The 15,617-nt window shown below is 37.7% G+C and overlaps 1 protein-coding gene across 5 annotated transcripts in view; it reads left to right on the top strand.

Moving 5' to 3' along the window:
* Positions 1 to 15,617, top strand: part of ARL15 (ARF like GTPase 15) — a 376,128-nt gene that overhangs the window by 23,554 nt on the left and 336,957 nt on the right. For 2 of the 5 annotated variants that reach the window (XM_039869930.1, XM_039869932.1), the window contains one exon: positions 1,860 to 1,916. The exons of the other annotated variants lie outside the window; for them this stretch is intronic. In XM_039869930.1, coding sequence (XP_039725864.1) covers positions 1,860 to 1,916 — 57 coding nt within the window. The remainder of the gene's footprint in view (positions 1 to 1,859; positions 1,917 to 15,617) is intronic. 5 annotated transcript variants of the gene reach the window in all.

Below are 15,617 nucleotides of genomic sequence, written 5' to 3'. Positions count from 1 at the left end.
ATGACAAATGCTAAGGCTCTTTTATGGTTCTGGGACACCTACTTTTAAAAAATGAATGTTGCTCTGTAACAGTTAGTAGTTTAAACGAGTGTAGAGGTTCATTTCTATTTCATGTAAGAAATCTGGAGGAGAGTGATGTGACAGTTGTACTGTCATTTGTGTCTCCCAAACCCCTCATCCTTGGGCTCCACTTCATGTGTCCACCATTTTCAGGATGCCCTCATAATCCAAGTTGCGGGAGCTACGTTAAGTCCCTGTTGTAGACTGGAAAAAGCAGGTGAGGAGGAAGAGCAAAAATGGGTCCTTCGTAGAGTCAGCTCCTAGTACGCTTCCTTCACGTACGTCTTATGGAGAACTTAGTCTCTCGAAAGTCCCTAGCTCCAAGGAAGTCTGGGAAATGGACTCTTTTATTCCGGGTGACAGAAAATTAGATAGCTCTCTTTCACTTGGGGAAAATAACCCTGCCAGCTTACTGAGAGAGTAGTTAAATAATTCAGTTTGTGCAAAAGTACAAATTGGGGTCATTTCCACAGATGGGGGAAGAATGACCGTTGGGCAAGGTAATGAGCCTTCCATTTCAGCTCTGAGGAGGCCAGTGTCAATGCCCTGGGCTCTTTTTAGTAGTACATTTCATTCAAAATGAAGGAACTCAATAGTGTTATGATAATAATGGTACCTTAGAGAAAAGATATTCTAGTATTAAATCATCAGCTATTTGTTTGAACAATAGCACCAGCGAATGGAATATTTGTAAGTTTACTTCGAGCTTAAGAACTTCACCCAACAAATTTGAGCTTGATTTTCTAATTGATGTAATTTTAATTTTGAATGGCCATACAAATAGCCTTTGGCTTTCAATGTTTTCTTTGCCAGTTTTCTTACTCATACAGAATTCAGTTTCTTATGGATATCTAAAGAGGCAGAACCTTTCACAGAATCAGTCTGATAGGACTCTTTGACCTTCAGATGGAACATGTCTTTGGAAGTCTTTTGGTTACCGTGGGAATTGGGAATCTTGTATCTCTGCATCCTTGGCACAATGGATACACCACAGTTGCTGAGATTTGTGACATTATAAACTTTATGGGGAAGCTTTTACTTGACAACAATAAACCATAATTGCAATGTTGAACTGTAAAAAGTTAGGGTTATTTTGATTACAGACCAATTTATGTGCTAAAAATATTCCGCCAGTTAAAAGAAAATAAATTAATACTTATGTTTGGTATGCATGGTTTTGTGAGTGGACATAAGTTTTAAAAATCTGAACTTGATTTGGAAGCAAGAAGTTATGAATTCTAAATTGAGTTCTGTTATTGATATTCTGAGACCAAGGAGACCTCAGACTTCTTTCCCAAATCAGCCCATTCAAAACTTATGGTATATAACTATGATAAGCTTTTCCTTTTTCCAAAGGTTACCTTACTATAAGGATTGTAAACATTTATGATCTGATCTAAGAATTAAACTAAAAAAAAAAAAAATCTATAAAACTACTTCTAGCAGTCAAAGAATTTATCATTAAAAATTGGATATTAGAAGATAATTTAAAAGAAAGGAAATCAAAACATTACAGTAAATCACATTCTTTAAATGATGCTATTGGTTTTGAGGCTGAAGTACTTGCTTTACAGTCCCATGATGAAGCATTGTGCCATACACTTTATTATCCCCATCTTATTTTAGCCGGCCTAGAAAAAGCAGAGAGCCGGGAAAAATTCAGCCGCTTGCTCATTAAGCAGATGTCAGAATGCAGCAGAGTTTCTTTAAAGAGGGAAGCAAGACGGGGTGCGGGGAGAAGTCGATTCTGTGAGACAAACATTTCGTTGTAATCTCTTATTCTTATTTTAATCTTGTAGAGAATGTCTGAATGTATCCAGATCTCATTTGCCGTTTGTAGAATTGGCATTTATACGGTAAGCGATGTATATTTTTGCGGTACCAAATGTCATGAAAATATAAATGAAGATCTGAGCACTGGAGAGCATGTGGAGCTATGAGAATTGTCTCCACTGCCGTGGGAGTGTAGATTTATACAACCACTTTGGAAAATAATAAAGTTGAACGCCAGCATATTCTGTGACTTGAGCAAATCCACTCCTGGTTGGTGGTTGTGTAATTAGAAGACCTATGTGAGGACTCTTCCTAGCAGAAGTATTCATAAAAGCACAGTATTAGAAATAATACAAATGTCCATGAGTAGTAGATTGGATTAATAAACTGTGGAATTTTAATTTTATACAGCAGCTAAACTATTTGAACTAAATATATGTGAACTATAGCTTATACAATACACAATGGGTACATTTTACAAACATAATGTTGACTGAAATAACAAGTAACAAGAAAATACATGCAGCATGATTTCATTTCTACAAAGTTCAGAAACAGTAAAACTAAGCAATGTATTGTTTCAGTGTTATATATGTTGGTAGATAAACTATAAAGGAAAGCAAAAATTTAAATGTGCTTACCTCTATGGCAGCAGTTCTCAACAGATGGTGATTTTGCCCTCCAGGGGATATGTGGCGATGTCTAGAGACATTCTGGGTTGCCACACCTGAGGGCGGTGGTGGTATGCTACTGGTACAGCTGGGTCGACGCCAGGGTATTGCTAAACATCCAACAATACACTGGTTAAGCACTTAAGAATTATCTGGCCCAAAATGTCAGTAGTGCTGAGGTTGGAAACTCTGCTTTGGGAAGAGGGGAGGAAGGAAGAAGCTTTAAAATTTTTAGTAATATTCTACTTCTTAACTTGAATGGTGGGCACATGGTTTTTTGCTTTATAGTTATTCTTTAAACTATATATTTGCTTGATATTCTTTCTTGTATGTATGATGCATTTTACTGCACAACAACAAAAAAAGAAATGTTAAAGTGTTTGGGGATTTTTTTTTTTCAAAAGTCTGTGTCAGTTGACTCAAATGCCCTGAGCCCATTTCTTAATCCCAAAATATGGGGTTGTCTCTATGTAGATGACCATTAAGGGACTTTTCTAATCTTAAGATTCAGTGACCGAGTGCCTTGACTTTTTCCCTTTGAAGGGCCGTAGCGGAGATTCTGAGACTGTGGCAGGAAACAGTGATGTTTATTTTTGAAGACCAAATTATTTACTAAGGAAGGATTTAAAAAGACTTAAAGTGATTTTGTTTCTCATTTACCTTACACAAAATAATATGAATATATGTACGTAAAAAGTTTAAGGAAATTGTTTAAAATGAAAGAAGCGGGAATTCGGAGGAGGCGATACAACCAAAAATTTTAAATCCCTTGCGGGCAGAGACCCCTCGCTGTGTGGTCTTTGTGTCTTTTTTGTCTTCCACTTTACCTTGCGCAACATCTGGCAGACGGTAAATGCCCAATAGGTATGATCAATGACATCAGAGTGAATACAGTTTTTAGTTTTGCCTTAGTTTGAATTTAAGAAGAAACAGATTTTTCTTGATCACTTTTTTTAAGCAACTTGTCTCTCAGCTGAGTACCTTTTTATGTATTTTACATATTCATTCAAGACGCCGGATTTTTTCCATATCGCATTTGCAGTCTCGAAACTGAATTGGGTGGTATTTGTTCCCAGTTAGGTAAATAGGTTACTTGGGAGCTAGACATGTTTTTTGTTATTTTATGTGAAGTTGCTTTGTATTTTTTTTAAACGTCCTCTGGGAAGCAGATGCCAAATTGAGATGAGGCATGCAAGAGGTAAATTAGGGAAATGTCCTCTCAGGGTAAAGGGGGAGGAAAGAGGAGAAGATAGAGCCTTCAGACCATGTCTGACTCCTGTGAAAGGAGAGCTAGAAGGAGGCCTGGGGAGGAAGGGCTTTATACTGCAGCGAGATTCTGAGATAGGCTTACCTGGGCTGATGCGGCCTCCTAGGACACAGCTGCCTGTACGAGGAGCCCTGTGATGGGCAGGGAAGGCCTGACCGCAGGACCTCTGTGTGCCCAAGCACTGGCTGGCAGTAGCCCAGCAGGAGCACAGCCATAGCGTGAATGCCATGGTGGACCTGAAGCTGTAGCAGCTGGAGGCTGGAAGTCAACTGTGTTTCTCTAGAATGGACATCTGAGTGTGAGGACCTCGGGGAGTCAACACAATTAGGGTATTTACAACTAGAATATGAGAATCTTGGACTGTTGATGTGAAGAATTGTATTTAGTCATTCTTGAATACCTAGTACTTAGCCTGGGACCACACAGGTGTTCAGTTTGGGCTTATTTAATGCAGAAGCTCTGGCCATGAACTACTAATTCTAAGGCAGATAAAAATTGTCTCTAACGAGAGTGCCATGGGCTGAATTGTGTCTCTCCACCTGCCCATTTCATATGTTGAAACCCTAACTCTTAGTGTGATGGTATTTGGAGGTGAGGCCTTTGGGGGATATAGGTTTAGATACAGTCATGAGGCGGGGGCGGTGGTGGGAGGGGGTTCCTTTTGATGAGATTAACCCTTAAAAGAGGCATCAGAAAGTTTGCCCTCTACTCTTTCTCTGTGCCATGAGGACACATCAAGAAGGCAAAGCCAGAACTCTTACCAGAACCCGACCTAGCTGGTACCCTGATGTTGGATGTCCAGCCTCCAGAACTGTGGGAAACAAATTTCTGTTGTTTAAGCCACCCACTCTGTGGTATTCTGTTATAGCAGCCCCAGCAGAGTAGAACAAGGAGCGGGATAAATCTTGTGAATTGCAAATAAAAACATAAAGCAATCTGAAAATTTTTTGTTATCACCTGTTGAAAATAAATGCTAAGTTCTAAGTAAAAGAAAAAAGTAGAGGAAATTTAAAAAGATTCTGAGTGAGTTTATGGGATGAGAAATGGTATTAGATGATTGACCAGACTTTTATTTCTATTAGTGTGTCTAACAGTTATATTTCAATACTGTTTTTAACGTTATTGCCAAATAGCAGCTGATTAAGCACTTAAAAAATAAGGACAGAAAAGCTGCAGCTTTTAAATATTAGGAATCCATAATCTGAAATGAGTACGACTAATATGGAATATATATGTGTATATATATATATGTATATATATATATATATATATACATATATATATACACATATATATATATATGACAGAAATGCTGAAAACATCCAAAGTACAAAATAAATGTGTATAGGTGAATGTATATTAAGCTTTAAGCATTAAAAAGTTTAATAGAAATCATTACTCAGAGACAACAAAGGATATCCTGTGCAACTCTTCTCTCCATTTGGAGTAGACAGAGCTTTCTATAGACATTGAAAGGAAGCGATGCTTATATAGAGCATCTTAACTTGGGAGGCTGAAGAAAATAAACTCTACCTGAATTTTCTAGGCAGGAACCTAAGGTACAGGTGGAGAAACATACACATCATTGATGGAGTTATAACAGCTACTGAATCCTAGAATAAGTTGAAACAGAGAAGCAAAAAGAAAGAGTCTTTAGAATCAAACATCTGCTCGGAGCAGATAACTCTCTTTCCAGCGCAGTGTAGCACAGGAGGTAGTGTGTGTTCTCTCAAATGTGATATTGCGATGCATTACAAAGAAGTAATTTAGTTTTTGAAACAAAAGGAGTTCTGTTACGTTGATCTGGACTATTTTGGGTATTAAACAACATTCATTGGGTTCTGGTCAGGAGGAAAGAGAGGAAGTAAATTCAGGCCAAGAGTTTACATTACAACTGTGGGTCTATGATTTTATGAAATCCTGGCAATGGAAATGAGCCATACTTGCGAATGTGATCTTGAACTGTCTGTGGTCAGGTGTGTATTAACTCTGGGCTAGAAGGCATGCTAGGGTTTAGGACTTTCCTTCAGAACGTTAGGGCAAGTGTCCCCAAAGGGTTCTGCAGTCATCCTCAGACTTCTCTAAGTTGGATACTGTCACCGTCATAGATCCAGAAGCACTATGGTGGACAAACCAGCTGGCGGTGGCTAGAAGCAGGATGGCAGGTGGAGTGGTAATTTGAGCATCTAGCTACCTTTCCATTAGGTTGCGAACCCCTTTGATCAAAACTAAAAGCTAAGAGACCTTAGATGAATGAAGCGCCAGGTCAGTTCATCTTGTCCCCTTCAGTATGGTACTGTTTAAAGCACAGGGACCCCATGGCCTGATCGTTGCCTCTCTGTACCCAGCACATGCATGAGCTAAAATTCAATCTAGTGATGCATGAGATTTGAACTATATAGTACCAATGAAATATCATGCACGTTAGAGATTTTAGTTAGTAATCAGAGCTTTAAAAATTCTTTGTTTTTCTTTTGACTTTGCAGAAAGTATCAAATGCTATTGACAGAGAAAGCGTTCAGCCTTTAGAATAATAAATAACAGTAAAAATGGCCTCCACCTTCATGCTGAGATAAAGATCCACTCAGTATTAGTGAGTGAATTATCCTCATATTCAACTCCTGTGACTTTTTTTTTTTTTATAAGAAGGGGGCAGAGAGAGCCACCTTTGCTATTACAGTAGAGTGGCAAAACAATTATATATTATTAATAATGCTTTTAATAATATTATATATTATCAAAGCTGCTTATTTCAGTCTATCTCTTTAGGTCTGAACAAATCCTACCCTAAATTTGGATTTGCATTCTTATAATATACAGTGCTACATGTAAGGACACTGTGTGTGTTTCCTATTGCTGCTGAAACAAATTACCACAAATTTAGTGGTTTAAAACAACAAGATGCTGGCAGAACTGTATTTTTTCTCAGGAAGAGAATCCAGTCCTTGCTTTTTTGGGCTTGTACTGGCCGCTTGTATTCCTTGGCTCATGGTCCCCTTCCAGCCATGGCATCACTCCAACTTCTGCTTCAGTTGTCATATTCATTTTTTTTTTTTTTTTTTTTCCATTATATCTCCTTCCCTGACACATCTGACCCTCCAGTCTTTCATTATAACCACCCTTGTGATTAAATTGAGACTACCTGGGTAGTCCAGGCTAACCTTACCATCTCAAGATCTTTCATCACAACTGCAAATCTCCCTTTTGCCATGTAAGATAACATATTCACAGATTTCAGGGATTAGGACATGGACATCTTATGGAGGAGGGGAAGGGAAGCAATATTTTACCTACTACTGGCACCAAAAAGGGAAATGTAAAGGGTTCAGTACCATGTGTCATTCCTGGAGGAAAAGAAAATCAAGGTAGGCAGGTCCTGATGCTGGCTTTAGGATATCATCATATCTAACACCAAGTAAGTATTTGTCATATAGGCTGGAATTTCTGCACATGGGCTCTGCAAGTACTGGCTTAGCAACAAATTAAGGAGCAGGTTTAATACATGAGCACGTGGAGAGGAATGGTGTTGACCATACTCATTTTTTATTCTGCTCCTTGAAGAGTCCAGCTTAAATATTTATTGTAAACTGTGTGGAATGTTGAGATGCTGCCGTCATGCTGAAAAAATGAATATCTCCAAGACCAAGTAAGGCACACCTTAATTCAAGAAATTCCACATATTAGACTTTAATGGAGCGGAGATTAATTAGTTAAGGCATTGGTTTGGCTGTTTTAATAAAGATCAAAATAACAGTGGCTTAAATGGAATAAGTATCTGTTTCATATAAAAATCTAAGTTGGTGGTCACTTAGGAGTTAGCCCTTAGCTTCATGGGAACTTCAGGGATGCAGGCTTCTTCTAGCTTGCTCTTCCAATGCCTAGGTTATTCTGCTCATGTGATACCTGAAGGTGGCTTACCACTCCCACATCTTTGTTAGTCTATGGGAAGGAGGAAGTGGAGGCCGTGTAGTTCCTTTTATGGGCATGACCTGGAAATTGCACACATCATTTCCTCTCACCTCCCAAGTGCCAGGAACTTGAATCATGTAACTCTGTCACTACAAAGGAGTCTTGGAAATGGGGACTCTAGTAAGGAACTAAGACGGGGGGTTGTGTTCCTAAAGGGGAGAAGAGAATGGACAATGGGAGACAATTTGCTGTCTCTTCACAAAAAAATGAGCAAAGGCAGATTGCTCTGTGCTTCAGCCATCAGACTGCAGTACACCTTGAGGAAAGTGTGTAAAAACAGTCAATGTTGTGTGTGCCTGTAGCCATGTCAGTGCACACACTGAATGAGCAGAGTGTGACACCAAGAGTGAGTTTGAGTTTGTGACAAGTCCAGCTTCTGGTTGGATCGATAACATTTTATGAGCCAAGATCAAATCTAGTGTTTTATTTATGAATATCAACATATATGTATTTTTGTCCACAGACACGTGAGCACATGTGGTTCATGCTGTTTTTGACAGTTATATTTTGGAGGGTGTAAATGGAGGTTATAGGCTTTGTAATATAGGAAATGAAAGTTTATGATTTCTTTCTTTAATAAATGATAATGTCCTCAAGTAGGCTAAGAATATCTGGCTAATGTTGGCTAACTTTCTTGGTGGGAGAATTTAAAGTTTTAAGTTTAGTGAACCTGTTGAGAGCCACAAATATCCATTCTAACATAGAAAAAGATTTATACCATGGAATGAGTGAGATTGACAGGACTGCCAAATTTTTTTTTATTGTCTTTTGAAATTGGAGCCCAGTTAAGGCCAAGATAAAATCTGTTTGGTTTAGGTGTTTTATTCTAGGGAATGCAGAATGTATCCTTTCTCTCAGGATCAAGACTTGTCTGCTGTGGATCTTCGTGACTCCAGCAGAACTCCGCTAGAGTGGCCCTTCCTGTTGAGTCCGACCCAGACTGAGCTCACTCCCTTTCTACCCTGAAACCTGTTCATGTCCTGTGCTTCCTTTTTCAGGGACTCTCACAACAGCCCATCTAGCTACTGCACAGGAGCTGGGCTCAACCCTCAACTCTCCCCTGCCTCATCATCTTATCAGTCCTTGGCCTTGGACCTCTCCCATCCTACTCATCTCGCTGCTGTTACCTGAGTTCTAGCACTACCGTTTCTTGCCTAGAAAACCCTAACAGCCTCCTCCAAGCTGGTTTTCCCTTTCCGGTCTTATCCACTCTCAATCTATTTCTTTATTTTGCAGAGTATGAAATGCACACATCTGCTTAGGCTGAAAACCTTTCACTAACCTCCCATTGCTCAAAGTTAAAGTTCAGAACCCTTAACATAGTTTATAAGGTGCCCTGCATGAGTGGGCCATGCTTATCCGTTTAGCTTTCTTTCTCTACCTCTCGTACCACTCCGGCATTATATATTGCAGGCATACTCATTTATTTTAAGCTCCTGGTGTATTCTATTTTTTACTTCCAGTGCTTTGTAAATGCTAATCTCTCATCCTGGAATGATCAGCTGTCTCCTCTTCTGGGAAGCTTTCCATGACCTCCAACACCTGACTTAAATGCTCTTTCTAGGTGTTCCCTTTCTTTGCGCTCTAGAGCCTCTCACCAGCCAAAGTGCTTGTATCACACAGTCTTAGAATTGCCTGTTAATTTTTCTCTAACTGTCCAGCAAGGGCAGTGACCATGTCCTTCTGTTTCTCCGTTTTCTCCCTCTAGCATCTGATGGCTCTTAACAGTTATCATCATTATTATCACTGCTAACTTTTACTGAGTACTTAACTAAGTGTGCTAAAGCCTTTACAAGTGAATTGATTAAACTCTCTACAATCTTGCAAAGAGGGTACTTATATCCTCATTTTATAGAGAGGAATGGGGCGTATGAATGGTAGAGAGACAGGATTTGGAGCTAGAATTTGAATTGATTTAGACCGAGGTACAAACCCTTAGCTACCACACTTCCAGACAGCGGATGTTCAATATGAATTTGTAAATTTAATCTAGAGTAGTTTCTCAACATTTTTTTTGTATTGTATTCAATGACATTTTGAAAAGGCCAGGCCAGTTTTTTGCAGAGTATCTTTCAGCTTAGATCTGTGTAATTGTTTCTTCACGATTAGATTCACTTTAAACATTTTGGCAGGAATTTTATGTAAGTGACATTATATCTATCAGGGGTACATGATGCCAATTTATCTTACCATTGGTGATTGACATATATATTTTTTAAGTTTAACCTAAATATGAGGCAGATATGTTCTGACTTTACCCAGACTGTACTCTATATATAGCCTATGGTATCCCTTATGCACTGGCTACATAATCGGTATCTTTTCATTATAACTTTGTAGCATGTTTTAAGGTCAGGTAAGGCACGGTCTTAAGTTCAGTACGGCTTGCTGAAGTTTTGGAATGTTTTTACATTTTGATCTAGATGGAACCTTAGAGAGTATTTTCCTTCATTTGGATCATGGTGGTAATAAACAATACATTTTATCCCATGTAATTTTTTTGTTTAGACCGTTGTGCAGTGAAGGCAGAGTTGAGTTTAGGTTTCATGTGTTTATTCTGTTTCGTAGTAGGTAGATGGCCCTCTTCACTCTGCTAGCTGCCTTTACTTTCAAGGCTTAATGGTGTGAAATGGTGACTATAACTGCAAACGTATTATCATTAGTAGAGAAGAAATTCTAATTATATATTCTTTATTATCTAAATGTCATATATGAAGTATAACGTTCTCATTATCCTGACTATAGATAATCTAATTAGAAAAACAAAAAACAAAAAAAAACAAAAGAAAAAAACCCCAGCAAAACAAAAAAGAGAGGCAGTAGGAAATTGGCTAGTAGTTACATGAGGGTCATTCTTTACAAAGAGCCTTTGTGAAATTTCTTTTGGTAATTACTAACCGTAGCTGTGTGGTTGGGAGGAGAAGCTCTTTTCTTGATAAGAAATATTTAGAATCATTTAACTCGAGAACTTAAAATATTTTTAATTCTTCCATTTAAATGACATAGTGGCCCTTAACAAGAGTATCTAGTTGATGAAAATTTCCACCCTAGGAAATGTGCATTTTTATGTTGTCTTTTTCATGGATGGTAGAGTTTGTTTTCTTGACAGATGTTTTGTGTTTAGTCCTCAAGACTAGTAATTTTCTCTTGACTAGGATAGTAACTTGTTTTTGTCAGTGATTAAAAATTATTCTAGAATGCAGTCGCTATCCAGGATATGGTTAGTGACCTACATCCATAGCTTGGGAACAAAATTGTGTTTTAGATTTTAAGCAGAGCCAGATTAATATTATGTACATAGAGGAGAATTGACCCTGGCGATGGTTTGGTCTTTGCTCTATAGAGCTCACATTTATTTAAATGCCACTTAAAATATTACACAAAGTGATTCTGAATGGGAGACGTTATGCTTATTGCATCCTGAAAATTGGTTTGTGCCCTCTGTATTCCTTTGGGTTTAGCTAGGACTCTGGCGTGCAGTAGTTGCTCAGTCACTGTTATTGACTAAACGGGTATACAGTTTTTTTGGGACGAGGAGACCAGTGCCTTGCCCCGATTCCAGGAGGCTCGGGCAGCTCTGATTGCAGCACCAATCGCAGATCTCACAGGCTGTGCATTCCCACCTGGTCCGCGGACGCAGGGTCCATTAAGGCAGGGATTTTCACTTAAATTTTGCTCACTACTATTTCTTCAGTACTCATAAATGTCCAGCATGTTGCAGGTCTCAGTAAATACTGGTGGAATGAATGAATGAATGAATGAATGAACAGAGCTCTAATCAGTGTTGTGAAATGGGAATATACATGCCCCTGGGATACACAAAGCCCTTACAAGAGGTGTGTGGGCATTGATACAATTGTACGGAAATCAGTGTCCATATGAGTAGATTCTCTTTTATCACCTCCCCTTTCAAAACTACTCTAGTTAAGAGAGAAAGTGTCACTTCTGAGTCTTAGGATGCATTGGCCTCCAGGTGTAAAAACCTCCAGGGCACAAAACGAAAGGAAAAATTCTAAATATAAAGTGTCGTTTTTGAGAAAGTGAATGACTCTAATATGACCAAATAAATCATTTTTGGTTCTTTGCTTTCAACAATATTGAAGATGAATATACTCAGACTGTCAGCTGATCATTAAAAATAACATTAATAAGCTACAATATGATTTTTGTTATGTAATTAGGGGGAAGTTGAAAGAATCAGAGTGATACCCTGTAGCAAAACTCCTATTCTCATCTACTTATTTATAAGAACAAATTTCTCAGGGCTTATGTCTACATATAAAAAAATAGAAACAGAATTGATACTGGACCGTATCTCTCATTTAAGTGGTAAGTAATAGTCCTCTGTGTGCTGTATAGAAAAAACATAGCCCATCTATCTCATTAAGAGATATATTTCCAAAAAGTTTTACATTTGATGTTACAGTGGTTTATCAACATTTATTATATATTTGTTTTTATCAGTTGTGGACCAATAAGAATTTTATAAATTCCATCCTTAAGAAAAAATTTTAAAAAATATTTAAAACTTATGGTCATAGGAAATTTAAATTTTAAGATGTCAACTACATACAGTTGGGCAAGTATGATAAAGTGGTCAGTGAAAGATTTTCAAACAAAAATATATTAAGATTAAAGTTCTGTTGGAGATATGGAAAAGATATTTGAATTCAAGAAGAAAGTGATAAAAACAAAATGATGTAAGACTGAAGAGGGGCGTGTTCTTTTTTTTTTAAATGAGTTATGTTTTTCCAATTTTATGATATTTAGAGAGCTTTTTATCTGGGTAAAGGATTGACAGTTTTATTTATAAATGTTATTTACAACAAGTGGGAGTTTAAATATGACTTGAAAGTCAGTGGCCAAAAAAATGAGTGGTGGCGATGGTGATGTCTTTACCTGAGACAGGAACACACAGAAGGGATAGTTTAGCGGGCAAAGAAAGATGACCTTGGCTTTAGATGTGCGAGTTGGAGGTGCCATGTTGGAAACAGATTCTTAGAGCCTAACAGCAATGTTAGAAGTAGAAGTTTGTAAAAGCGAGGGGCTTGGTTTGGTTCACTGCTCTATCCCCGTTTCTCAGAACACTGCCTGTCCCAAAGTAAGCATTCAATAATTATTTGTCGGATGGATGGATGGGTGTAATTTTGGTAGTCTTCCAAATAGAGAGGATTGCTGTTTTACCCTTTGGCCTCATTGGTTCATTAGGTGCCTTGTTTGCTCAAGTTTCCTGTTTCCTTTCTCTATGGGGCCATAGGGTTATAGACAATGGGCTAGGAAGCATACGTACATGCATCTTCCTTATTATTTTACATTCCATGACTAAAACAGTACCTTTTCCCTTTCCTCCTTATCTTTTAAAATTGCAATTCCTTTTTTTTTTTTTTGCCCGCACTGTGAGATAGAAAAATCTTTAAGCAAAATGTCGTTCATTGTGTTTTAATGATCTCTAATCTTATTTGTTAACAGTGACAATAATAGATTAACCAGGACATTTGAACTGCTATTCTTCTGCTTTATCTGTTACAGGTTCAAACTGCAAATAATTATGGTTGTGTTATTGCAAAACTATGAGTATTAGAATTTATTTTTTATAAATGCATAATTCACTTCAGCCTATGATTAATACTTAAAAATAAATAAATAAATAAGTAAATAAATAAATAAATAGAATAAAAAAGCCCAAATAGTGCTATGCTAATGGACCTGTAATCTCGTAATCTCTGCCTTCACATTTTTCCAACAATTGTAGGCAGCAATGTGGAAAATTTGCTATATTGTTATCCTGCTTTCCCACTCCATCCACATGAATTCAACCTGGATGAGAAGATAAGCCAGAAGGTTTACTGCCCAGTGACTCCATTTATGCCCATTACGTTCCCAAAGCCTGCTTTTTGTTACTGGTGCCTGGCTAAAGGAATTAAAGTGCCTGTTCATTTCACTGAATTTCATCATCTAATTTCCTGTCTAAACTTTTAACTTGAACACAAACTGAATTTTTTTTTTTGAGGGGAGAGAGTGAGCTAATGTAGGAATTAGATAAAACTTTTAACCAATTTGGAGCTTGAAAAATGTTCATTTTAATGAGATCAAATGGAAGAGTACAAGAAAAGGCTCTCAGCTCTACTTGGCAGGAAGGAAAGATCAGTATACTTTACCATTTTTAGTAAAAGGTAGTTTTTCAGTAATAGGTTCTTTGATAGTCTAAAAATTAGTCCTATAAAGGCAGGCAGATTTGTGGATTGCAAAGGCAGGTTCTGTTTCAGGCCCTGCCATTTAGTTGAATGATACTTGGCAAAATCTTTTATACGCTGGCTGTTCTTTTCTGAAATTGATGAATTTGAATGAAATTCTCACTAAAATCACCCCTGATTCTGCCTCTTGTGAATCTAGCTTTGATTGTAAAGCTGCATTGAAACTGGAAGGTTAAGATGATGGCTTAAATCTTGGAAAAAAGATCGTTGAAGAGATGCAGGAATATCTATTTGAATTTAGGATTATGTATGGGAGATGGATGTTTTTTGCACAGAAAGATTTGTTGAGAAGATAGATTTCTTAAATGAGAGAGGTTGAGATATCAGATCCTGAAGAGAAATGTTCCTTAACATGTACTTATGTGTTCATCTCAGAGTACATATTCTTCTATTGACTTAATGACTTTCATAATACATGTATCAAAAACATGTAATATGAAAACCTTATTATGAAAACATGTATAAACTTAGCATATTAACTAGGTATTAATTTATTTAAACCGTTAATTGAACAGCACATTATTCTCTGGGACACATTAATGTGAAACCTCAATTTGATTGACGCAGTTTACTTGAGTCTTATTGGAATTTTACTTGTTTATTCCTAGATAATAAGAGAAAATGACTCCCTACTCTCCCCAAACAGAGGTAGTGTAATTGTGTGTGTGTGTGGGGGTGGGGTGGTGGGGAGAGTGGGAGGAGGGGAAGGTAGGGAGAGATGAGAATAGATGGATAGATGCTTGGATTCTTGAATGCTTGGATGGATGGATAGATGAATGGATGGATGGATGGGTGGATGGATGGATGGATATGGTTGTGTAATAGGTAAGTATGGAATGATTCTCCTACCTGTCATGAGCCTGAGTTTTCTGCTACATATAAAATGAGAGGATTAGATTAGCTAGGTATTCTCTAAGGATATTTTCAGTGCATATGCTATACGATATACACATGTAGTAAAACCCAGACTTCTAAAGTTCTTTGAGTTTATTCCTAATATTTCCGTACCAAACATGTGTCCAGTTCAGTTTGACAAAGATCTATTGAGCATCTGCTTTATGCTAAGTAAATTTCTAGACTCTAAAGGTTAAGACAGCATCCTGATCCTTGAGTAATCTACTAATTATTCTAGAAGGCCTTTCTGAGTTAGCTTGATAAATTTGAGCATGATGAGACATTTTATCAAAAATATGTCTTGTTAATTCACATGGTACAGCTGGATTGTGAAGGATAAACACCTAATACTTAAAAACAAAATGAAATCTATTAATGAGTGTAGCTGGCAGGAAGAGTGTTAGTTCCTACAGGATGTCACTGGACCAGGCATTCTCCCACAGAATGGATGTGACTGGCAGTGCTATGATGTTAATGACCCTATTAGATCATGACTCGTTCCCTTTGGGTCCATAGGAACATCATGTTGGAGTTACCCTCTGACCTGGGAAATACTATTCCCTGCCTGGAGCCCCTCACTCCTTGCAAATGAGAGTGGTGCTTGCTTCCTGTTGGCCTGTCTCCTTCCAGGAGGTTAGAGCAGAAATGGGAAAATTTCATTTTTCTTTGGCTCATACTGATAAGGCCTATCTAGAGAAGCATGAGGTTTACCCATTAACTAGGCTGCAT

The sequence above is a fragment of the Pteropus medius genome, unplaced genomic scaffold (assembly GCF_902729225.1).
Source record: "Pteropus medius unplaced genomic scaffold, Ma_sr-lr_union100, whole genome shotgun sequence".
Lineage (NCBI taxonomy): Eukaryota > Metazoa > Chordata > Mammalia > Chiroptera > Pteropodidae > Pteropus > Pteropus medius.
The sequence above is the reverse complement of the archived record's forward strand: the minus strand, read 5'-3'. Positions and strand labels throughout refer to the sequence as shown.